Here is a 27754-nt window from a genome sequence, read left to right as displayed (position 1 = left end):
CCAAAATTAATATATTTAGTCGTAAAAGTCGCGTTTAGCTCAATGTACCTAAGAAAATAATTGTGCAGTGTCTACTCGTAGATATTTAAACATTTATAATTTTATTCAGATTTCAGAACTGAAAAAAATATAAAGTACCTAAGCCTATCTATAGTATTTTTGAACGATGACTCAAAATGGCGCGGAATTTAAAATAAATAATAGAAAGTTTTTTTTATTCTCGGCGTGAGCATGACTTGTAAAAACTGAAAAGTGTAGTCGTGTAGTGTGGTGTAATATTAATAGAAATATACGTTCATTAATAGCTTATTATGTCCATATGATCTACTAGTCTACAGTTCTTCACATTTTAGCCAGAAGGCTAGCAATACAAAGAACAAAAGTTTCGTGAAAAAAGTTATCCGAAATTAGAATTTAATAAAAGTTAATCACCTGTCAACACTTGGACAAAAATGTGAATATATTGTTATCGTTGATTAGCTACGAACAAACAGGACTTAATCTAATCTTATTGTCGAACAAATATCGTTGACATCAAAGATAATAAGATTTACAAGGATTTCCTTTGGCTAGAGGGTAGACGCATTACTATTGTTAATGAAATTGACAAATTAATTATGTTTGTGTTATAATTATTTAAATATAAAATGGAGAAAGTGAGTGATGAACATAGGTATAAGCCTTTTATAAGACAGGTATGATTGATTTTATTTATTTTATTAGTAATGTTATAATTTCTGTTAATTACAATTTTGCTTATGTAAAATAATTTCTTCGTTAAAAGCGACGCATTATTAGTACTGTTTTTTACTGTTATAGTTAGTAAAAGTAAATTAATATGTTTCATACATGAAACTAAGCGTTTCAATGAATAAATTATAAAAATTAAAAAATACTTTATAGATATCAGTAAATTACTTATATCCACATTATTTGAACTATATTATTTGGTGATATTATAAGAAAACAAGATTCTATACCTAACAAATACGCAATTTAGTTTATGGATAAATATACCTACTTATTAAAACATTTACCAATTAATTATTTTAATAAACATAAAGTAACTATTGCATGAAAGTGGTAATTATAATGAAATGCTGAATCTTAGCTAAACAGAATACTAATTATAGAAAATGTTCATTTTAGGTTTACTTCCTATGACTTTGTTATGATGATGATATTGATTATGATGATGATAAACCTACTTGGTATTAAATATTTAAAAATGAGTAAATAATTTATAAAATGTAGCACAGAAAATATAAAATCATTTATCGATTGTCTTACAATATTAAAATAGAAGAAACGTTTATGTGTTAGTATATAATTATTCTGTAAATCTTTTTTGAAGAATGAAGGATAAATTTTCCAAATGCGTATTTCCAAAAGTAAGACAAAGATATATAAAACACTTTAAATACTGTAGTAGGTTCACATTCTAAATACAATATTTTTAACCTAATATTTATTATAGGCTCTCTGAACTATTAAATATATTTTTTACATAATTTTTAAATTTAGCACTACTAAACTCTTTAATTATTAAAGAGTTTAGTAGTGCTAAATTTTTAATTGAAATGCCATTTTACCGGTTAGCTAAAGTTCAAAATTCGTTTATGGGTCAAGGTATATTATTTTACAACATAATTCCACATTGTATTAAAGTTTAATACCTTGACCCATAAACGAATTTATTAACTTTAGCTAACCGGTAAAATGGCATTTCAATTTTATTTCTGTTCCTTGTGCTAGTCATAACAGTGTCTATCTCCTACTCTTGTGTGTGTCACAGTGTGTCAAGATCCTAATACCTAGTATGTTATTTTTAGTTTTTACACGTGTCCTTAATTATATCTCAAGTACAATATGTATAACAATGCCAATTGCCATCGAATCAGATGGTCAAAGATATATAATACAAAGAATATTATTTCAAATCTTAATAAGCACTAGGTAATATAATAAAACTGATGACAGATGAATTTGCTTGTTTGTTTGCTTTGTTGAACGCGCTAATATCAGGAACCACGGGTCGGATTTGAAAAATTATTTCACTGTTAGATAGTATATTCATTTATTTCATTTCATTTTATATTTATCGAGGATATTATGTATTATATCACGCGCCTGAGACAATATGTAAATTGTTAAAAAATATATTCTCCGAGAAACTTCGTGTAAGTAATTTGTTATCGATATGAATGTGTAATATTTTTTAAGATAATGAATACAATAATTATATAAAATATTGAAGTCAAGGTTGTAGCCTTGTAAACAGTTGCTATGCGAATATGCGTACAAGAGATACGCATCGTATTTGTTAATATTATCGATATTAATGGACAAAGTATTACGCAAGATATCTAGGTAATAAAACTAATATTTAAACGTAAATACAATCTTATTTTTAATCTTTTAATTATTAAATCAATATCGCCTTTCGCTACCTTTTGGTTAATAGCACGATTGACAAAAATACGTAATAATACTGACGTAATAATCTGTTATTATTAATCACTAGGTACATAGTATAAAACAACGTCGCGCGCTTTCTCTGTCCCTACGTCCCTATGTATGCTTAAATCTTAAACTACGCAACGGATTTTGATGCGGTTTTTTTAATAGATAGAGTGAATTGGTTTAAGTATATAATTTACTAGCTTTCCGCCCGCGGCTTCGCCCGCTTTGTCTAAAACATAATAAATTATATAAGTACTAAAACCTTCCTTTTGATTCACTCTATCTATTAAAAAAACCGCATCAAAATCCGTTGCGTAGTTTTAAAGATTTAAGCATACATAGGGACATAGGGACAGAGAAAGCGACTTTGTTTTATACTATGTAGTGATTATGTTTTAGACAAAGCGGGCGAAGCGCGGGCGGAAAGCTAGTTATTATATAAAGGGTGTTTTCCTTCACGTCACATCGCAGCTGCAGCGATTTTATAATATAATTATTGTGTCTCAGGATAAGTCTGGCATAGGCTACGTTTTAGCATGATTCTGTGGTTTTAGTGAAGTATCTCATTCTCATTGATGATCTTATAAGATAAGCGAAAACTTACAAAACAAAAATTATTTGACATTAAATTTGTAGTTACGTTTAAATAAAACAAATGTTTAAATAAAATTACGATCTGACCCCATACTAAACTTTCGCTTGTGTTATGGAATCCAGATGGCTGATAAACATACATATATAATTTTAAATTAATACTTAAATTATAGCTAATGAACACCCAGAAAAATAAAATACGAACGTAATTGATAACATCTGAATCAATAGGAAATGTTTTAAAAGTTTATTCGTTTGAGGAAGGTCGTAAATGTCAAATGATTGAAATTTTTTAACCTTTTTCAGGATGTGTCAGCTTCTTTTATTCATATTTATTATTTACCTATGTTTTAAACAATAATATATGAAATACAAGCTTTCCGCCAAGTTATTCCAACAAGAACCCGCATAGTTCCCGTTACCTTTCCTGTGGGGTATACAAGATACAACCCTGTCCTACCTATATCCTTTCTCCGGTCTCAAGATATCTCTGAACCCATCCAAATCGGTTCAGTGGTTTAGGCGTGAAGAAAAGACAAATTTTCTATTTTCGCTTGACTTTATTTTGAAGGCTATTGTGGGATGATAATATCTGTTCTGTGGCATTGCGAAGGTCATGCTGATTAAATCTTTACACTTATATTATAATCCTTCTTATCTAGACTTGTTTTAGTATTAAATTATTCGTGTGTTTGTTTATCCATTTCTACGTAATAACTTCCATATTTAACACGGATATATAGAAGTTTTATAAAAATAATAAATCTAATATTTCATGAAATAAATAATCTTATCGTATGGGATATGTTGCATTTTTTAATAATATACCTGTAATAAAGAGGTTTTTATCTAATATTGCTACTGTAGTTTCAAGTGTGTATTTATAATAAATTTTAGATATGAATGACCGTGATCGCTGATTATAATCAAAACGTGTATCAAATGCGTCGATTTGTATTATAACAATGTGATCGATTGAGAGTTCTGTACTTTTTTGTAATTATTACTCTCTAATTCAGTGTTTTATACATATATAATTTAATATCCGTCTGAGTGTAAAGCATTCGTTTCTACATTTAAAACATATGGAGAGTTTAATTTTGCAGTTTAAAAAATATTAATTATCAGTTCAATAACTGATCCTTGTCATTTGGCTTGTCTAGCAGAGATCGTTGTCATCGATAAGGCTGTGTTATAATATATTTGGTCATTAATTGATTAAATATGATTTCAGTGTTTCCTGACCGCCAGCGTTGCACTAAACATAGTAGGACATGGCGGGGTCATCGGTTTCTCCGCTATTTTGATACCAGCTCTGCGTCTGCCTGGGTCACATATAAAGGCCACGCCTAGCCAAGAATCATGGATTGGTAAATATTTTTCTTAATAATAGATAACTTTTGTATTTGAAGTTAAACTTCTTTAGGCGCGTTGAGAGTAAAATTTCAAGGTCGCGTCATGGCAACGCCGTCACGTCATGGAGCAAGGCGACGATTTTGGTATCTTTAACTTATGCCAAAGAAGTTTCACTTCTGACACTTGTGCTCGGCACACTCGTTCTTTTTTTTCATATACTTACGAAAAACGACTACATGGTTCATCTCTTTATACAATACATACCTAGTAGTAAAACAACAACAGTACGACAAATTTAAAGAGCAGTATAATTATTGTCATTGGTATTTATCTTCAATGGTATAGATTTCTTTTTAATTTTCATTCAATAGTTACATGTACTACTAATCGACTAAATCAATAGAATATTTGTAGTACTTATGGTACGTTCGGACGCTTGGCAAGCAGCCCGTGCGCACGGTACAAACAAATAAACACGGGCGCATGCACAAACAACATGTTTACATGCTTGTGCTCACTGAATGTAACTTTGAACGCAAGCGTCTGAAGTCTGAACGCGGAATCACTACATACATAATATTATAAAACAAAGTCGCTTACTCTGAAAACTATGCAACCGATTTTGTTGCGGTTTTTTTTATTAGATAGAGTGATTCAAGGGGAAGGTTTTAGCATATTATTTATTAGGTTTTAGACAAAGCGGGCGAAGCAGCGGGCGGAAAGCTAGTAAGATATATATATACACGCGACATATTCATAGCGTCACCTTCGAAAACGTTGTGAAAATATTGATGATGACGTGCACTCACACAATCTACTAAATAAATACGTCGAACATTTCGTCATTATTATTTAAAGTTGTGATTTAAAATAACACCTGCATTTAAAACGTTTCAAGTAGTAATGATAAGAGATATCGATTACTAAGCTGTTATTGTCCATTATTGCTAACCAGTTAACCACGCTTACCTTAAACCTACAAGTCTAACAATGCGATACTAACATTTTCTGAGTGGACGATTGTGAAAATATTACAGATTTACTATTTTATTTGCAATTAGATATTATGATTCAAATTTTAAGTAAAGCTCTGAAAAATTCACCCTACATTTATTTTCGACTCTTTTCGTTCGGCCGTTTTAGAGATTAGCTGGAATAAACAGACACAAAATGGTAAAAATTATAAACTTTTTTCTGTATACAGTACCGTATAATATATCCATACATGTAGTAAAAAACGGTTATTTCAATATGACGATCAGACACTATACAATTTTATTTATTGTTTAAGCGCCATCCTGATTCCTGTTACAAATGACCCGAAATTTTGTGTCAGTGTTTCGGGTCATTTGTAAAAGGATGGCGGTTCTACAGGGGTCTTAGTACGCAATGACAAAAAGAAAAATGATGGTTAGAACCTGTTAGAACTTAGAACGCTGATACCGGATACCTTAAGATACTGTAATATTTTATATTAGAGAATCTTAACATAAAATATTATAGTATCTTCACCGTGTGTGATGCGCTTTAGATGTATAGATTATTACATAAAAATATTTTAATTTCAGCATCAATCGTCGGATTCGCGTTGATCATGGGGAATTTCATCATCACACCTCTGATGGACACCCTCGGCCGAAAGAAGTCACATCTCCTCACCATCCTACCTATTTTGACAGGATGGTTCACTCTTCTTATGGCAGACAGTGTGACCTGTCTCATAATAGCAAGATTCCTTCAAGGCGTCGCCATGGGAATGTTGGGGCCTCTAGGATCTATCATAATTGGTGAAATGACGGACCCGAAGAATCGAGGAGCATTCTTAACTAGTGTGTCCCTATCCCTAACAACCGGTGTTATGTTTGCCCACAGTTTAGGAACATATTTCAGCTGGCAACAAAGTGCTTTAATATGTTCATTCATCACATTCACTAGCTTAATTCTCATCATATATAACCCCGAATCCCCGTCCTGGTTAATTTCCAAAGGAAGGTACCAAGAGGGTGAAGAAATTTTCTTCTGGTTGCGAGGAAAAAATGCCGAGCAAGAAGCCGAATTAGAAAACATGATAGCCGCACAGAAATCGTTACGCAAGTCCAGTATTGCGGGACAGGATATATCAAGAAAAGAGCGTATCAAGGGCTTTTTCATCTATTTAAAGGATACATCAAGGAAACCCGAATTTTACAAACCTATAACTATTATGTTCTTTATGTATACCATGTTCCAATTTGCCGGTATCAATGTTATTAGTTCGTATGCGATGGATATTATCCATCAAGTTGTAGGACCAGAAGCGAACGCCAAAGTGCTAATGGTCGCTTTGGATATTGAAAGACTGATCTGTAATATATTGGCTGTGTTTTTAATGAAGACGATGAGAAGACGTACATTATTATTTAGTAGTTCAGCGATATGTGTGATAGCGTATTTAGGTAAAAGTTATTATGTGTATGCAAGGGCGAATAACTCATTGCCATTCGAAAGTCAATGGGTACCGATCGGATTAATAGGATTGTATATGTTTTCATTGACAATAGGTATATCATCTATTCCATTTGCGATTTCAGGGGAGATTTTCCCATTGGAATACCGTGGATTTGGAGGAGGTATTAGTGTTTTAGCTTTATCTTTCAACTTCTTTGTCGCAGTTAAATGTTTCCCAGTTTTAACGTCAGCGGTTGGTTTGTCAGTAACTTATTTAATGTATACAGGAGTAGTTGTGAGCTGTCTTTCAGTTATTTATTTCATGTTGCCGGAAACAAAGGATAGATCTTTGCAGGAAATCGAGGATAGTTTTAGAGGTATAACGTCAGCTGACCGCAAATGTATAGAGCCTCTTAACGGTGTTCAAAGTAATGAAATGCGTAGATGCAGCTCGCATATACTGTATTAGTTTTAAAGTTGTGATATATTTACTTGAATTATTTATTTTTATATTACTATTATACAACGATCATTGTAAATCTCAATAAGGTGAACAAATAAAAGATTTTATTCATTTCGTATTGTTTTATTTATACTGAATATAAAAATATCACAAAAATAGAATATATTGTGTCAAAATAATACTATTCTTTAAATGCATATCCATTTAAATCGTAAATTCCTCCTAACTACATGGCCAGCTCTATAAGCTGAAAAGCGTTTCCTTTTATTCCTGTATTCCTTCTCAACCTCCCTCTATGTTCTCCAGTTCCAACATTTTATCCTTTTCGTGAGGTTCAGTTTCACCAATTTCACCTTTTGTGCCTTTGAAATAACATTCAATTTCATATAAAGTTTTGCCTTTCGTTTCGGGCAATAGGAAATATAGGAAAACGCCGCAAATAGCAATACATATTCCATACACACAAAACGTTCCACTGACACCAATCTGTCTGAATGATGTTGGAGCTGTTTTCACAACAACGAAGAACATAATTGACAGGAACATTCCAGAAATTCCACTACCTAGAGATCTATAAGCTAAGGGAAAGATTTCGCCGGCGATTGCCCAAGGTATTGGTAAAATTCCTAACGTCTTTCCAAAAATGTATATCAAAGTCGGTATCACAGGCGTCCATTTGTACTCTTCAGGTATATAACCGAAATCTCTTAAGTACAAAAGCAAGGATGTCGTAAATAGTGCAATTACACTGATGTAGACACCCAGAAAGAGGACAGTTCTTCTGTTCATTTTGTTCACAACGACACATGATAAAATGGCCGTTAGAAATCGTACCATGTCCACCATCAGCATGCTAGTACACGATTCAATCGCACCCCCTGTCACTTCTTCCATCATAGGTACTGTATAGGACGGTACAACGGTCATACCAGATATTTGGAACAATATAAACATATACATCATTATCACAGTGGGCTTATAAAATTCAGGCTTGCGCATGATTTCGAAGAACAGTTTAATTTTAGACTTCTTCGACGGTGCTGAGGTTTTCTTCTGGCTGTCGAGTAGGACTTCTAATTCTTTTTCGGAATTTTCATCGATACCTCGAAGCCACCGGAATGCTTTTCGGCATTCTTCAAATTTGCCTTTAGATGCCAGGAATGGTGCGGTTTCTGGTGATAAAGAGATCAATAATAGAGCTATGGCGTAGAAACTTCCGCAGGCAACAGCAGCTGTTCTCCAATACAGGAATGTACCAAAGACGTGGGCTACTAACATTCCTGTAGCGAAGGAAAATGCGATAGTTGCTAGGAAAGCTCCTCTGTGTTTTGGCGCGGAATATTCAGCGATGGAGACAGGCGCGGCGGCTGCTTGCAGTCCCATTGCAAAACCCTGAAATTGATACACAGTTTCAAATTAATCAAGTCTTAATATTTACTGTATTGTGTAGTTTAAGTTAATTGGAGTTTAATTTATGTAGGTATATCATTATATTTCGAACATAATACGGACAATTAATAGCATGGGTCACGTTTTTGACATGAAACTGCTAGTGTCATCTTATTATTTTCAAGGTCAGAGTCATATGTTATATAAAAAGGCTAATTTAAATTCAACAAGTGTAAAAAGTTGCATACAGCATACAAATTATAAATCGACGTGAAAATATCGAAGTAAATTTTGGGGATTCCGCATATAATTTCCTACATTTCCAAACGTAACATTGAGAACTTACAAAATAGTTAAACATTAATAATATGTACAAATTAATTTAAGCTTTAAGCTTTCTATCTCTATAGGAAAATCGGAATAAGGAAAAAATAACCCGGGGCACAGTCCAGTCCCATATATTTATAGTATTTATTACAAAGAAATCCTCGCCAATCTATTTGTTTTCCGTACTTTGCACGTTAAATTAAAACGCGTATCATATAAATTGGCGCGTACGGCGTAGATCTCATTGAGTCAATTTTGCCATTTTGACTCGAAACCATTCTCAAATGACGCAATTGACCTAAGTCAATCAGAGATAATGGAGCACACGATTCAAAACGTTTCGTCAATTATATGCGAAATAAGTATCGTCTGTTTGTCCGTGACAATGGGAGATTTAGTATGGGAAGTGGCGTCATTTATATTTTTAGGGCATCGACCACACCTTTTAGATACAAAATAGTCCAATAGACCAAATTAATAATGACATGTGTAATGTGTATTGTATACCTCTAAACTTAGTCGATTTTAGAGCTGTTGCGTTCTGTAACATTGTTTTTTTCGGATTTGTAAGTGTTAAGTGTCTTGACTCCATGTGAGTAATTAAGGGAAATGTTCAAGCAATATTAATAAATAATATTGCTTAAACATTTTTAAATTCGAAAACGATTCGATTTTTGGTGTTTTAAATTCTAAAACTCAAACTCAAACAATTATTTATTCATTTAAACTTCTTCTAGAAGCACTTTTTAATTGTCACAAACGATTCGGAAATCGTTGAGATAAACTGATTAGTATTTAGTAATTATTAATTACCTGTAAAGATCTGCTAACAAGTAACACAGCGGGGTCTTTAGCAGTAACCAATAGGGCCCATCCACACAGCGCGGGCAAGCAGCTCAGCTGGTTGGTGAGGCGACGGCCTAATTTCTGAAGACAAAATGGCGCCATGACGATCCCGGATATCAGCGCTAAGCCCAGGATTGATGCTGGAAGGAATAATTATTAATTATATTAATTATAATAGATCGTAACAGCAGCGCAGGTCGTAATAGGTACCTACCTACTTGAAAATAAATAATTAAATGGCGTGGAATGAGATAATGGTAAGATGATGCTTCTCTCTTCAGTAGCATCATTATAATATAAAATATGAAGAAAAACGTTAAAATATTCAGATAATATTTAAGTATATTCATAGTTCGTACCTACCTACAAATTAATGAAAAAAAATGAAGCATCTACGGTACCGCAATAATTGACGTCACCATAAGTAAAAATCTCATCGTACTCGGCGACAGGAGAAAAATTGAAGAAAAAAAGTCATTTAACTCCGAAAATACGAAAAATCGCATAACATACATGGGGGTGATTCGGATAGCCCTCTTGGTCCATTAGTTTAGTAGTAATATATAGCGAAAAGAGTGGTAGTAATAGTAGTAGTAGAAGTAAGAAAAATAACGTTGCTATAGATGCATGTTAGCTTAAAGTAATTAAAAATTTTGGTAAAGTAAGAGGTAGTATAAACAATTCATTGAATCTACTATGATAGGTCAGAAGTGAAAGAACTGTCTGGGTTAGGCAATTGGCAATTGTAATTTATCCAAATTTACATGTGTAGTATTATTATTATGCGCCATGTTAACTATTATTAAGTCTTGAAGTCAAACTTTATTATGCCGACGAGTACAGACAGGCGTGTAAAATGTATTATAACAATATAATGATAATGTTAATTTTATATCACTTAAAGCGGATAAAATTAGAACGTGTTTTATTTGTTGAGATATACCTAGTAGAGTTTTGGTCGCGACTTATTGCTGGTTGGCATAGTAACGTAACCTAATATTATAATAAGTTAAATATGCAATGTAGACATTCCTGAGATGTAAAATGAAATATACCTTTATATAGCTATTGGTATTAGAACTAGATCATCAAGAATATATAAGAACAATTAAATAATGCACTATCATATTTTGTGTGCACATGGGACCCTTTAAGGCTCCAGTTATAAGGAGCTTATAATGTTTAAAATACGTCGGGATGTTGTTCTAACAGAATTTAAAATTATACATTTATAAAGAATAGAAAAAAATCGATCGAGAGGCGGGACTCGAAACCGCATCCTTTCAACGCCAATCCGGGGCGGATGCCTGACCAACTCGGCCACCCGTGACACATTTCGTGATCGATTCTTTTTATTTTTTTTTTATAAATTTCACACTCGATATACAAACAATCTATAAATAGAAATACCTATGTAATTAACATAACCATAAAGTATAATAACGGGTCTTATGATTTGCGATTTGCATATTACATAATATTACGTAACATCCATACTAATATTATAAATGCAAAAGTAACTCTGTCTGTCTGTCTGTCTGTTACTCAATCACACCTTAACTACTGAACCAATTTGCATGAAATTTGGTATAGAGATATTTTGCTACCCGAGAAAGGACATAGGATAGGTTTTATCCCGGAAATCCTACGGCAACGGGTTTTTCTTTGAAAACGCGGGCGAAGCCGCGGGCGGAAAGCTAGTAAAAAATATACCACGTTGAACAGCGGTTCGATTAACAGATCACAGAATGCCTCGTAATTATTTACGACTACCTATCATTTTGTTTATCAAATTGTCTTGTCCTTGATGAACTCAAGAATAAATAACTCCTCTAAAATATTAGCAGTAAGTGCTCTTTACATATAAACAAGCGTCTATTATTTATATTAACGTAGGTAATTTGTTCGTTTCTGTTGTTACAAGGAAGTCATCATTATGGTACCTAGGTACACAGTTTTTGTAATACAATACTTTGAGTTGAAGTAATCATACACTTGAATCATTACTAAGAATTATAGAGCTAAGTATAAACAAGGAATGATCGTAGTGAGTTGGATACAAAAGTTTTATCAACATATTTATGTATATATGTAGATGGGAAAATGCATTTATTTGAACAATATTTGAAGCTGCACGAAATAGATTACGTTTCCAAATCTTAAAATTTAACAATATTTAATTAAGGTAAGTAATTGTCATAAGTTTATTATCATTGACCATGGTAGACGTCACTTTCAGCTAAATACTGTGTGACCTTCCAAATGCTTAAAAAATAACTTCGCCCGGCTTGAATATCTTAGATGACCAAATTTCTAAGCAAGATAGTTCATCAATGAAATGAAATTAGGAATTCTTCTAGACTTGTGATCTTCCGAAAAATTGTCTGGTCATGTTATAAGACTCTGGTCATATGACCATCATAAAATATTTGTCATCATATTGGTAAACAACACGTAATTAACATCAAACACGTCACAAATGTATTTCACCACTATTTCACCAGGCCATCATTGGCCATTTTCGTCTATTTCAGACGATTTAAGTTTACAGGTAGACAGGTCTATAGTAGATTACAGGAATAATCTTTATGTAGTATTATATCCTGTCTAGAAAACATAAAAAAGAAACGTGTTATTTAATGATGCAAAAGTCGATTACCTACTAGATAAATAAAAGAAAAAAAAAAACACTACACAGTTAAACTCGTTATTTTATTATGTTGTTATTGATCCTTGATATGTGTAAACAAATTTAATTAAAGTCCGTATAAAGTGGGTCAAAATAGAGCCTAAAGGAGCCGGTTACATACGAACATACAGGTGAAGATAATAAAAGCGTGTTATAAAGAGACTAGGCTCAATTAACATACTGACTAATATCACAGTATTACAATATAAATAATATTGTAATACTGTGCTAATATTATGTTTGAGAACGCACTAGTGTAAAAAATGTGTGCGTTTAGGTACTAGTGTACACACGTAAGAAGTGAAACTTCTTTATGACCTCATTTTTCAAAAAATAATTTACTACATATATGCAACTTTACAGAAATACGTCCAATAACGCGTGGTAGGGATAAAAAAAGATGGCGCGTAACGGAAAAATGTCACGCCGCACGCGTAACGAAAAAATGTTACACTAAATTTTTTTTCAACCCCGTTAAAGAAGTTTCGCTTCAAAACCTACGCATAAAGGAATACTAACCTATCCAAGACTCATGTTCTGGAGTGAGACGCAGCACGGAGTCTGGCTGTCGCAGCTGCTCCAGCAGTACACCAGGATACGCAATGTTAGCACCCGTACCGATCATGTACATCACTATTCCGCTAACTGCTAGGAACTGTAACAATGTTTAATGGTATAAAAAAGAGCGTGTGCACACGTGTCAGAAGTGAAACTTCTTTGACAAGATTCAAAGATACAAAAATCGTCGCCTGATGATGTATTGCCATGTCGCGACCTTAAAATTTTACTCTCAACGCACCTAAAGAAGTTTCACTTCAAAAAGGATGGAACCTTTTTATTATAAGGCTTAATCTACCTACAGTCTGTCTTAGTTTTGTTCAGTCACACAAAAATTGCAGTCTGTTTAAACTCTGTTCAGTATTTTTCGAGGATTATAGTACCTAATTTATATTCTAGAAGAAAACGAGAATTTTAAAATTTAGGAAAAAATAATAAATACAATGTAGATATGTAGGTAAGTATAAACTCGTATGTTTAATATGAGGTTTTCCATTAATTTGCTACCTACTTATTGATATGTATTTTATTGATATCTCTTTCATCAAACATTCAAAATAATGATACCTAGTTTGTATATATAATCGTTATAACAATCACACAATTGCACTATCTCAAGAATATAATTTGTACTTTGATTGTTTATTGTCTTGACCCAAAAACCTCTGAAATTGCATTTGTCGATATCATTTCGCGACATACATAATTGCTCGACAAATAGACAATAATTCAACTAGATTATTTTGATAAATATATAACACATTATTTTACGTATTAAGTACATATCAAAATTATTCAGTGATTTCCGGTTCCTTATGGGAAATGTCGACACATACCTACCTATTTCCTGATTATTTCAATATGCCTCAAAAAATTGTTAATACTTTTACTCGGGTTTTACAATATTTTGAAGAAGTTACCTACTGTTTGCAATAAAAAATCATTTATAATGAATTATTATGAAACTGCATTTCGACGTTACAGGTTTGCGATGATATTTATAGAACTACATTCTTAATTTTTTTTATAAATTCCGTGTCTTACTTAGTGTCTTAGAAAGTAGTGATTAAGAAAGAATAAATTATCTTACATATATTTTTTTTAAACTTAATCGTTTTACGAGTAAGTTTTTCGTTTATTATGGTTATAAACTGGACATATTATAATACTTATTATGTTGTTTCATTTTGCATCAACCGTGATCATCCTCACTATGTTTAGTTATAAATAATATTGTAATCATATCCCATAACTTTAAATAACTATAAAGAATATATTATTCATTGAAATGTTAAATTTGTTTAGTATTTAAAAGTTTTTCAAACGAATTTTTCTAATGTGGAACTAAATTAATATCCTTTCATTTAAATAAATTTAACTACAAGAAACAACCAACGTCTCTTACAAGGAAGTAATTAATTACGGTCTAACACATGATATAGAGAAAGTTACATTGTGTTTTTTATATAATAGAAATCTCTAAAAAAATGTTTTGCCGAGTTATCTTTAGTTGTTTTAAATTTTAATTTAAGTTGAGAGCATATCTCAACTTATTATAGGTACATATTTGCGAATTCAAGTTTAAATAGTTTTTTCCTGATCATTATTTGCGGTTATTTTTCTTTCGTTGATTCTAAATAAAGAGTAAAATACATAAAGAGCAGTACATTCATTATGATTCATTATATTTATTTAATAAGGAAGTTTACGTAGTTACATACTATAAAAAGATCGAAAATAAGATAAAAGAAGATGAATTATATTTTCCCCTTTCGTTCCGTCGTAATTGTTTTTTTTTTTTTTCAAAATTATATCACTTATAAAACCTTCTGTGGTCCTTACAAACATTTTTACTTACATAGAATCTCGATTATTTCATATTCTTACCTGTCTCAAAAACGGAGACATTTTTTGCTTGATATCGACGCTTTCTGGGCCCGTGGTGTCCAATATTTTACCGGCCATGTTTGCAGCTACCAATTTATCGAATTGGCATTCTTGTCAAACGAATGGAGTAATCTGTTGAGAAATGAAGAATATTTTATAGGGAATATGTTGAAAGTATAAAAAAAGAGAAAATAAACTAGCGTAGAGGTAAGACTAGATTTGATATTTTTTTGCTTCTTTGTTACGAGCTACATATTATTATCAAGATATGCTCTAGATCGAATTCGTGCTTTATAAAATATGTGCGTCAACAAACTATGGATGTGCAGACATGAATAATGCGTATCAAGATTAGATGTAAACAGTAAATAAGAATAAACATTATCAACAATATGGTCTGTTCCGTTGAATTAAGTGAAGGAAGTTACAATGACATTGTATAAAATAAACTTATTCATGTGAAGGTTAATAAATAGATATATTATTTCATTAAAAAAAAAAGAAGTAAGAACTAAGAAAGAGCTTATTAACATCTTAAATACATATTATGCTGGTAGTATGAAAAAGGTTTATTAATTAGTTTGTTTAGCAATATATGACTCTACATTTTTTTATTTATTACTAGCGGTCCGCCCCGGCTTCGCCCGTGGTACATATTTACGTTTTCTCTACATAAAAACCATCCTCGTACTTCAAGGAATATAATAAAAAAAGAATTATCGAAATCGGTTCAGCCGTTCTCGAGTTATGCGCTTACCAACACATTTTGCGATTCATTTTTATATATAAAGAAGATTATATAGAATACTTCATTGCATTGAAAATACATAAATACATATAACAAAGACAAGACTACAGAATCAGCAAAGGGCGGCCTTATCGCTAGGTAGCGATCTCTACCAGACAACCCAACAATCAGAGGAAATATTATGTGTCTTTCTAAAACACACAGCGTTGGTGAAGAAAGCTGTCTATGAATCCTATATATCTCTATGAAAAAGGGTCACCTTACCGAATATCGATGGATCTTTCACCTCACTAGCAAGAGCGCGTCCCTAGTATGTCATCTGTCATCGCCAATTTGACATCACCTTTGAAGCGCTGTCATCTGCCTCTGCCGGCATAGCGTTTATGAATTCGTGCGCAATAACATCGCGCAGAATATAATTAGTATTTATCTCTAGTAAAAGTGATCAGATTAAGTTACTTTTACCTGAATAAAACACATAAAGCGTTAAATTTTAGTAGTAATTGGTTTAGGAACGGAATTAGTTCCAATATGAAACACAAAAGACCACGTTGTCGGAAGAAAATTCGAAAACCGGTGCTTTGGTATGTATAATAGTGGCGGGAACTCTTTTTCGTCCTCGGAGGACGAGAGAAGCTCAGAAGCAATGGTTCGTCACTGCCCAAGAGACCGGGAGACGAGAAATTCCGTAAGTACAATCAGACTTGTCATAACATGTCCGGACTCGTGCATAGAATTCCATGCAACACGTGGCATACATATTTTCACAGTATTTGACACAAATACATCAATATTTAGATGTAGGTAATTAGTAATAAAAAACACAATGCATGCCTATAGTGAGATCGCTATATTATCATCGGGTATATTTATCATACACAGGCACATAGGTTACTGTGTCAAGTATTGCTTTTAACCAGAATTGTGAGATATCGTTAGGCTACCTAGGTAGAAGGTACTTAGGTTTACGGAATCGACCGTGATCCCCTATGACTAACGAGCCCCAGCAGCAGGTAGTGAGGTATCTCAATCACTTTGACCATTCAATTGTAACTACCTCAACAAAAGTGAGTACCTACTACTTAGTGCCCACTACTACACAATTAGTTCAAAACAATTAAGAGGTACTTATATTTTAGATAGGTACAAAACCTGTCTATCACAATATTCTAAAGAGAAGAAATTATTAATTAACTATTATAATATAATTTACATATCTATCATGTATCAAACATGTCACATATAGATTTTACATTACTTAAGATATGATATAGAATGTATAATGTGAACAACGGTCTCACACAATTTTCAGTATGAGGTACTGATTACTACAAGTTGAGATTACCTAGTTTATGGTAAATAATTCTTAACATAAAGAGCGTGTTTTCATAGTCAATTGATACCAGAATAAGCTTTGATTCTATGGGTACTTATTTGAATAAGTATTGAAAAATCATAAGAAATAGACATTGCATATTAGGAGATGTAGATATGTTTATATACGTTATCATCATCAAGGACCCATATTTACCATATCCCCGAACAGTTGAATGATATCATTCTTGCTTATAATGTTACTGATGATAATGATGTTTATCTAGTTCCTTTCTTACTTAAGTGAAAGAGCTTGCCTTAAAATTAACACTCAGGCGTGATAAAATTTTTATAATATCAACAGTAAAGTAACCAAAATCTTTGTATTTTTTATTTGTATCTTCTACAAAAATATGTACTGAAAATATGTACAAGGCGTCCTTAGCCATGATTAGCTTAGTATGGTTATGCTGAAAGAACTGAGTGTCCAGAAAGACACAGAAAAATATATGCCATACTTACATTCAGATATGCTTCTGGCAATAAGAGCTGATGGCTCCGCCAGGTTGATATTCAATCTGAGACACCTAAACACCTAGGTATTAACCAGGTAATTTTGATACATATCACAGGTTATAACGGTAATTAAATTTTTACAAAGCCAGGATTGGCTTGTAAAATTAGACATCATTGGTAACAGTAATGAGATTCTTCCAAGGCCAGGATTGGCTTGTACAATCAGGCATCATTGGCCTATTTTCTGCCTGCATATTGCAGCCATTTCAAATGGTCGCGGAGACCCTACAAGCTAGAGGTGCCCTCTTTCTGTTTTATTTAAGCTATTAAGTTTGGTCTATTGAGACCGTTACAAAATTAACTTCACAGGTCTTGTAGACTGTGAGGATTTTGGAAAAGCTTGATTGGCACTACAGCCACATAAAGTCCATTGCCTTCTGGTTTAGTTGGACAATTATCTTTTGGGTCTACCATGACTAATCCAATTTAACTTCACAGGTCGCGGAGACCATGGAGGTTTTGGTAAAGCCTGATGGGCAGAACTATTCCAATTCAACTTCACAGGTCGCGAAGACCATGGAGATATTGGTAAAGCTTGATTGGCACTCCAATCACAAAAAGGGCCACAGCCCTCTGATTTAGTTAGACTATCAGGATTATTCTAATAATTTAACTTCACAGGTCTCGGAGACCATGGAGATTTTAGTAAAGCCACAGAATGAGCCACAGCCTTCTAGTTAGACAATTATCTTTTTGTCTACAAGGATTGTTCCAATTAACTTTACAGGTCCCGGAGACCATAGAGATTTTGGGAAAGCAGGTTTGGCACATCAATTACAAAATGTACATTGTAAACCTGGATACTTGTGCCTCATGTGTGATAGTATAGAAATGTCTGTGTTATTGCTAGTCCCAAAAGCTTCAAAGATAGAGCATACTGTGGTAGTCATTAAGAGGACCATGTCTTGCACTAAATAAGAGTTGCAGACAGTTCTAGACATCTAACACTGAGAGGACTGTACAGTTGTCGCCTCCAGGTATTTCTCTAGAGTTTCGCGCACAGCAGACCAAGAGAGAAAGGCTTTCCCTCTACATGCTACACAAGACTTACGAGCTGTGGAAAAGACAACATACACAGAAATGTCATAGTCTTTGTAAAAGAACAAGTTTGTCACTTCCTAACTACAGATACCGCGGATGCGGGCTGAGTAGGACATCTGAACAGTACTTACCTGTCAGAGAAATGGAGAGGGAAGCAGGGGACTTGGCCTTAGAATTTCTGACTTATATGTAGTGTACCATAGGTATGCAATAAAAATGCTTCTGAGTAGATTGAAAGGGGCGCACATCCTGTAGCCCAAGCAACCAATCAGACTTTGGTCGCCCACATACAAAGGTTGCTAACTCTCTTAGCCCTCACAACTGAGTAACTGTACCTAGATGAGAAGTTGAGAATAACTCTTGGCACGCTTCCAGGACGCCTAAATGGCTTTTGATTTGGATTGCCTCTCAAGAAATCTACCTGTACCGGAGTGGCTTCTCCTACCTTGTACAACAGGAAATATATTTCGGAGGCTCCTGATATGGTCCATTCCGCTATCCAAAGAGGTGCTTTAGTGCCATATTTGCCAAAGCCTGCTTCGAATTATGCGACATCTGCAGTCGTTGATGGAGCTGACGCCTAGGCTGAATATTCCCTTCCAAGGATAATCCTCCAAGTGTACTAGCGCACCTCGCACCCCGGGACCCGGGCAGATACATAGCACCCAGGGGTGGCTTATGGTTAATATAATAATAATATACGGGCATTTCTCCGCAACTCGATGTCAAGCGCCTAAAGATGGCTTATGGTTATTGACTATTATGGTTATATATGGTTATTGACCCGGAAGTCAGGAGCACTCAGACCATTGGTGAATGGCCTTACCCCCCAACTGCTCAGTCAGAAAAGGGGGGGGGGAGAAAAAAGCCCATTGTAGAGCAAAGGAGAAAGAGCAGTTAGGTAGTGGTGCCCCTCCACAGTGCCAACATATGATCCTCCAAGCAGGAGGTGACTTTCATAATGCAAAAAAAAAAAAAAAAGAAGAATGCATGTAATCTAGTACACAGAGATTCTATTTAGCTAATTAAATTAAATTAATTAATTTTAATTAGCCTAGGTCTATAATAAGCAAGCTGACCCTATTCTCTCAGGAGCTCTTATGCTATTACTGGGGTCAGGCCGAGAAGCTCATGGCATGAACATGACTTCTGAAGATCTCAAAATAGAGTTTTTAAATAAGATTATAACCTGACCTGAATTTGGATATAAAATGGATACAACAACATATTATCCATCAGGGGTCGGTTGTGAGGACAACCAGACACATAAATATGCCCAGTGACCCATGTGGAAAGGTTGGTTCAAGTAACAAAGGACTGATTTTCAGTCTTAAAAGTAGATAATTGATTCTTATCTATAGAGGGGCGGACCCTTTAAGCTTGCAACACAAACCTTTATGTCTGGCTAGATAAGGTCCTTCCAGATCTTAAAGACAGTAGCAACCCTGTCCAGCAGTGGCTTCAAGAAGGTGGTAAGGGCACCAACCTGTTGAGGCAATGGAAGGACCATACAGTCCTTTATAAAGTTTTACTGTCAATCAGTCAATTTAGCCAGTGCCAGTGAGTCTGGTTTACTTTAAGGTAACCTTAAACTGTTTAATTAATTATTTAATTAATTGTAATTGATTTAAGATCCAAGTAATGATCAATGTGTAACAAACATGCTTAAAGCTTAAGGTACGGTTGTGTTAACATTGGTATTATAGTTATTTTATATACAGATGTTATTTACTGTAGTATTTAGCCTTAGAGGCTCCATTGTTTATCCTTGATGACATTGATCTTCCTTTGAGTTATAATTTTTAAAAAAGGTTATTTTTATCTTATTATTTGAACTTTGATTTGTTTCAAAGATACAGAGAAATAATAAATCAGTTCTTAGGTTCTAAGACTTAGTTCATTAGTATTGGCTTATGATTATCTGAGGAGAATAATTTAAAATTTAGAGGATATATGGTTAGTTCTTACATGAAAGAAAAACAATTTTTGTTGTTGCTACATAACCCCCTTGTATTGTTTTTAGAATTTAAAATATAACTTTATTTTACAATACAAGAGGTTCATTTAACATTCTGAAAGGAATGAAATTTAAGTTGTTAATACTCTTAGGTATTACAATATTAACAAGATAATTTATTTTCAACATAGCGTTTGTATGTCTTTCTTCACCAGCAGATATCAAACACATCTTCACCAACGCTGTGTGTTTTAGAAAGACACATAATATTGATGTTTTGCATTAAAACAAAACATGTATTATGTGTCGAATAAAACACACAGCGTTGCAGTTTACTGCTTGCTGATGAAGATGCTATGCCGGCAGAGGCAGATGACAGCGCTTCAAAGGTGATGTCAAATTGGCGATGACAGATGACATACTAGGGACGCGCTCTTGCTAGTGAGGTGAAAGATCCATCGATATTCGGTAAGGTGACCCTTTTTCATAGAGATATATAGGATTCATAGACAGCTTTCTTCACCAACGCTGTGTGTTTTATTCGACACATAATACATGTTTTGTTTTAATGCAAAACATCAATATTATAACAATAGGTTTGATGTGGGTGAGCAAAAATAAGGCAATACTAACACATTGAAGATAATACATTTCCATAATAGAGTTATACTGTTTAAGTAATTACGAAGGATTTGATACATTTTTGCACCTGCATTACTATCTTTAGTATTTGCGAACAGATTGTAGTCGGGCTACTTTATAAGGTGCATTTTGACCTTAGGGTAGAAAATAGCTAAGCGGTAGCGGAACTTTACTATGACATAATTAATATGGCTCAAGTTAATTACCTTGTCTGGTACGCACCATATTCTGAGATATAAGTAATTAATGTTATCAGAGAGATCTATTGATTGTTAATTATATACATCTGTTCCTTGTATAGCTGAGTCTCATTTCCTGCCATTCTGAGTCTGATATAGTGACATGTTTTTTGTTTCATGTAACGTATTGGTTGTATTGGTTAAACAAAGACATATTGGATAATTAAGCACAGTTTTGTATTTACTGTTCCTAAAAAAATTAATTAGTTATTTTAATTAAAAAAACACTTGCATATATCCTGCACTTAATTGACTTTTAATCAGTATGAAACTTTTTGCGAACAAAAAATTTGCATTTGGTATTATTGACTTTTTAATTATTTAATTAACTGTACTGTTGTCTGTTAGTATGTATGTTATACATAGGTATTGCTCGTATCTTTCACTGCCAAGTTTGTCCCACGAGGGAAACTTGTCTGTCAAGTAATGATGAATGTGCGAATGTGTGCGAATATGTCCATGTGTGTGTCTAGTGACGTCACACATCGGACTCTAGGAGAAATCGTGTTGGTCTCATTTGATGAATGAGGCAGACATTTATCGCTTTCATAATATCCTTCCGCATTATAATAATTTATCTAACGGCTAAGACTGGTTTATTCTCGCGATAGTTCTATTTTTTGCAATTTAGACCACCGTTAAGTATGTAACCTTTTTTCGATACTTTTTTCGACCAACTTCAAAATACGAGTAGGTGCTCAATTAGACTGTATTTTTTGGTTTTGTTATCTCAGAACTTTTGACTGAGTTAACCGATTTTGATGATTCTATTTTTATTTGATAGGCCGTTCATTTTGTCCAGTTCTGACAATTTAAAGACATGGTTAGGGAGCCAGGTGCAAATTTGGTTAACTATTTCCTCTCAAGAGATAATTCGTCAGACGCATGAGAGTATAGTATTATAAAGCCTCGTGAACGTCAGCTGGCGCTCGGTTGGGGGGGTGAGCGGTTGTAGCCTCCCACGCACATAGGAAAAAAAATACATTACCTACATTCATTCATTCATTTCCTCTCAGCTAAAAATTTGTCAAATTGTAGCTAACCCAATATCTCAACGAAAAAAAATAGTCAGCTGGTTACAACATGGTGTATTATACGTCAGCTGGTGTCTCGAACATGAAAGTTAAATTTAAAGAAAAATTTATTTTCCGTTATTTCCTCTCAAACAAAAATTTACCTGATGATAGCTTATATGTAACTGTGGATAAATATATATGTCAGCTGGCTGTATCTTGGTAGAAAAACCGTCAGCTGATACGGGAGGCTACAACCGCTCTTCCCCCCAACCGAGCTCCAGCTGACGTTCACGAGGCTTCATAATACTATACTTTGATGCATTTTACTAATTACCGCTTGAGAGGAACTTGGTCATAAAATCTGCTGCTGGCTCCCGGACCAACAGCTTAGTTTTTAACCATTGATTTTTCGAATTTTGAAGCAATGATGGAAAGAGCAGATAACTGATATTTATGTAGACGTATGCATAAAAATTAAATGTGTATATTTAGACGTCAATAGTAATTTAATCTGCTTTGTTAATATGTCACGGTAGCTTATATCAAGGGTCACGCTTCCAAGAACACACACAATAATATTTATAAACTTGAATTTGTTTTTATTTTAAGTCTATTTTAAGACTTCATAAATTTCAAGTGCATCTAAAACCATTTAATCGATAACACTGTTACATCATATCAAAATACAAATGGGAAAAATTTAAAATATCCTATCCTAAGGATACTTTAACTTTAACTTCATACATTTCCTTTCCATCAGATTGCCTGGTAGAGATTGCTGCTTAGCAATAAGGCCGCCTCTTGTAGGTACAAACTATCTTTCCTTAGCCTTTCTTATGTATTAATGTTATTTTTGTCCTATTTAAGTTTGTGCAATAAAGAGTTATAAATAAATATTCTTTATTTTTTTATTAAGTTTCGTAGTAATATAAATTTTTATCATCCCTAAATATGTCAGGTTTTATATTAAGAAAATGGAGATACTCCGGATAATATTGCATAAGAAATAATAAAATAATATTTTCCGATATATACCAGTTATGGCTGATCTATAGAGGATCAAAATAACTTGTTATGTAAATAAGCGATACAAATTATACTATTTATAGAAAATGATTTAAATATTTGTGCCCTTGATCAAAAATAGACAGGTAAGAATTACTCATTCCTGGGTCAGGAATTCCCTAGTTCCTAACATTGAACATTGAATTTCTAGAACATTACAAATTCGATGAAATTTTTGAATAATTTATGAGAATTATGCAAACACAGTGCATCAAGATCTATTCTAATTCTATAGTTTTTATCTCGGACTTTCTACTAGAAAGGAGATACCTAATCTATACTAATATTATAGTACATATCTAGTTTGTTTGAACGCGCTAATCTCAGGGACTAACGGCCCGATTTGAAAAATTATTTCGGTGTTAAATAGCCCATTTATCGAGGAAGGCTATAGGCTAAGACCAACAGGAGGGGAGCAAAACCGCGGGTAAGACCGCGGGGCATAGCTAGTTCTATTATATGTCTGCACGGGATTTCACTCGGGGTCTTTTAGAACGAACCAAGGGCGAAGTAAGGATTTAAATCGATAACCATTCGTTCTTGTGACCTAAAATCGTATAGAATCTATAGAAATTTCTTCAACCCTAATATTTACTTTCTTCTTTAACATCGTTTGCGTTGAATATGTATTTTATTTCGATTTAGTTCACCTTGTTCTGACGTCAATAGTCCCTTTACAATTTCTTGGATGAACAGAAATGCGTAGGTTGCAATAGAAGTGCGTTAATGAAGACCCTTTTGTATTCCTAATGTCACTCACATTATACATTACTTGTTCCTCGTGTATGTGATTTTATTCAAAGGAGTAGTAGGAGTAATTGTGAATGAAGGTCGCATATTATATTATTCTGTTATCTTCATCGTCTGGTTTCCGTCCTTGACTTCAAAAAAGCTAAGTTTTTGGAGTGTTCTTTTGCTTGGCCTTTTTATTGACTCCCGCAGGCAATTCGTAGTTTTATTTAGTTGTAATTATACCTATAAATATATTAAAAAAAAACATTATTTTGTTCATTTGATAGAATGTATCAAGACGTATGGTTTATGACCATTTAATGTGATGACTATTGTTTTTGCATAATAATCTTTTTAGTTTGTATGCACTTTGAGGTTATTTTGTTATTATACCACATCAAAGGTATAATTACAACCATAATTTGAGGTAATTTCAGTAGCTTAATGTAAAGATGTTAGATTAATGGTATTTTTAAGTTGTCGTTTAATGAAAATATTCACGACTTTTTCAGGTAACTTTATTGTAAACATTTTAGGATGAATATATGAATTCGACATGGAAATAGTCTGTAGTTTTACGAAGTTCGATTTCATAGCGAAGTTGTTCACGTATCTACTTTTTGCTAATTGTTAATTATTATAAAATAAATGTTTTAATGAATACTGTTTATCTTTAATTGAATGAGTCATAAACTTTGCACATTTTATTTGGTTAATCGGGGCACATTGGGGAATCAACGCGGGTGACCATTTAGATAAAAATATGTTATGTAGGTATTATCGTAAAATTATTTATTGTACATTCCATTTTAAGTATTCTAGGTTTGTACTCTATGATTTATAACTATTAATAAATCATTAAGATGGGTGTATTCATTTAATTTTCTTAGTACTTTTAATAAAGTTTTTGAATTTTACAAATGCGGGAGGCAGTCCAGACTTCGTATATCTATGTATTATATTGCATTGCATGCATTGTTATCGAAGCTGATTTTAAAAGTTTTTATTTCATTTCTCAGAACCAGCTTTGAAGGTTATGCTTGGTATTTTATTTTGAAAATGACTGATTGTGGTGTAAGTTACTTTGTTTGTATGAAGTGAAGGTTTTTTTTCTCTTTATTTAAGGAGCTTAGTCGGAAGTCGATTATGTCGCTCCGTATATCCAAAAAAACATTAAATTAGCTCTGATATAGGTACATAAATTCGACTAGCTTAGCGTAGATATTTTTTTTTATTTTACTGTAATCTTTTTGTAGTATTTTTTACTAAAATACTACGAAACTGCTGTGATCGAAAATTGTTCTTGCTTTCTTCTAATAAATTCATGCTATTTTATCAAATATTCTAGAAACGGTCTTAATACATTATTTTGTTTCATAATGTGATAGGTGTCCGGCTAGAGGGCAAATGTCTTGTGGTTCATTAAAACAATATACTTAGGTACCTATATTATTTTGAGTGTCAATTTGATGATACATATATCTATTAATAGGTACTAATTTATTATAAAAGAATAAGAATATTTTCTGCTAAATAAAATTAAATAAAAATATTGAAAACTGCAGCAATATTTTTTATGTTAGATTTATCTTGTACTGCTTTCTTATCAAATTGTAATTATTGTTTGATTTTTTTTTGTACTTCAATCATGAATCTCTCGGAAGCAAACTATACCCTTTGGAAGACGAAAAAACGAGTTGACTACTATAAATCACGCATCCACACTTTTTTTTAATTCATACAAAACCGTATAACTGAACTAAACCGTACAAAAGAAAGCAATACTTACGTTGTTTAATAAACTTTAAAACATTTTTCACTCAATAAAAAGCCAAACGGACCCACTTCGTCAATGGTTTAAACCGCACTGTAGTCTGTACGTGAACTCTGAATTCGAAGCATGTTCAAGTCTCCAGTCTCCACATGTGTGAGTGTATTCCAATATATGTATGTGTGTGTGTATGTACGGATTTTTTTACGAGCAAAAATAATCGTGTACAATGTACATACAATGGGTGCTTTTTGCATATTTATTATTACACCATATACCTATTATCGATTTTTATCAGTAAGTTGTAAATTCGTTGGTAACAAATATTAGAGGTTATATTCCTGAAACCGAACCTATGCGAATACGGGTATAGACCGCACGCTTGCACCTAACCTAACGGAGTTGTCACCTGTGTCTGCTTGTAGCAAGGAATATAGAAAATGTTTAAAACAGTTTTTCGTTGTTCTCATCAAGTTGGTATCTCGAGCTAAGTATATATTTAAAAAAAACGTCTTCTGAATAATAAGTGTCTACTGATTAAAGTGGTAAAGTCAAGTTATAGTTGCAAAAGATGCTATTTACTCCAATTTTTGGTATGAAAAAGGATGAACTTAAGTACCTGGTTACCAGCATGGTTGGAGACCTTATAAAGTATGGATGATTGTATGATACATATTATGCGTGAAATATAAAATTTTTGTAAAAACATTTATTTATGTTGTGCAGATCCTAAGATGAGATATAAACTATGGAATAACATTAAGCTCATAATATTTAGTGCACTGTCTTTTAAGTATTGCCTCTTGTTACATGGCACAAAAAGAACTCATAATAAAAAGGCCTCTAGGTACCTATATGTATAGAGAAAGAAAGAAAGAAACTATTTATTCCAACACACACAACACACATATCAAATTCTATTGTAAATTATAAATTATCGGTAATAGAAAACAAATTTATGTGTGGTTGTGTGCGCTAGAATAGGAAGCCACTCAGGATACCTGAAGCATTATTATGCTGAGGTATTCCTCAGCACTGATTTTCAGTGACCCCCTTACGATAAAGTACTAGTTAAATAAAAATTATTCGTGGAGTAACTATACACAAATAAGATACCGTAATATTTTAATTTTTATATGTTCATATTATCACAAACATTATTTTCATGAAAGTATTATACAAACAAGCATAGTTTATCAGTAATGATAGATTGATGAACAGTAAATATTTCCAAATGATAACTCAAAATCATATGCTATGACGTGCACAAGTGCTAAAAAATACACAAACAAAGCACATACCTACAAATAATATTAGCAGTAATGCAATATAATCAATAAATAAGCGGAATCAACCTACAAAATTATTAGATGTGCCCCACGGTTTTACCAGTTTTACCCACATTACTGCGCTGCCATTGGTCGTAATAAAAATAGCCTATAGACTTATATGAAATACTGAAATAATTTTCCAAATCGAATCCCTAGTCCCTGAGATTACCGCGCTCTATCAACCAAACAAACGAACACTTTTCTTTATAATTACAATATCTTTACCTGCAGATTACACCTGTTGACCTTAGATTTTAACAAGTTTAATTATTTATTACTAGCTGTGCCACGCGGTTATACCCGCTTTGCTCCCCTCCTGTATA

The 27754-nt window shown here is 33.1% G+C and overlaps 2 protein-coding genes across 2 annotated transcripts; one reads left to right on the top strand and one right to left on the bottom strand.

Moving 5' to 3' along the window:
• The first annotated feature begins 168 nt into the window (after window positions 1-168).
• LOC149897962 (facilitated trehalose transporter Tret1-like) lies at window positions 169-7415 on the top strand. Its single transcript, XM_090115782.1, has 3 exons — window positions 169-695; window positions 4292-4427; window positions 5982-7415. The coding sequence occupies exons 1-3, from the start codon at window positions 648-650 to the stop codon at window positions 7307-7309; spliced, it is 1512 nt and encodes a 503-aa protein (XP_089971908.1). The 5' UTR covers window positions 169-647; the 3' UTR covers window positions 7310-7415.
• Window positions 7412-26211, bottom strand: LOC149897961 (facilitated trehalose transporter Tret1-like). Its single transcript, XM_090115783.1, has 5 exons — window positions 26119-26211; window positions 15000-15131; window positions 13074-13209; window positions 9833-10005; window positions 7412-8695 (listed from the first exon to the last, which is right to left on the bottom strand). The coding sequence occupies exons 2-5, from the start codon at window positions 15075-15077 to the stop codon at window positions 7586-7588; spliced, it is 1497 nt and encodes a 498-aa protein (XP_089971909.1). The 5' UTR covers window positions 15078-15131; window positions 26119-26211; the 3' UTR covers window positions 7412-7585.
• Between the last annotated feature and the right edge of the window lie 1543 nt (window positions 26212-27754).

The sequence above is a fragment of the Colias eurytheme genome, chromosome 24 (genome assembly GCF_061535395.1).
Source record: "Colias eurytheme isolate Ceu_HAF_F1 chromosome 24, ilColEury1 Martin Lab GWU primary, whole genome shotgun sequence".
Lineage (NCBI taxonomy): Eukaryota > Metazoa > Arthropoda > Insecta > Lepidoptera > Pieridae > Colias > Colias eurytheme.
The sequence above is the reverse complement of the archived record's forward strand: the minus strand, read 5'-3'. Positions and strand labels throughout refer to the sequence as shown.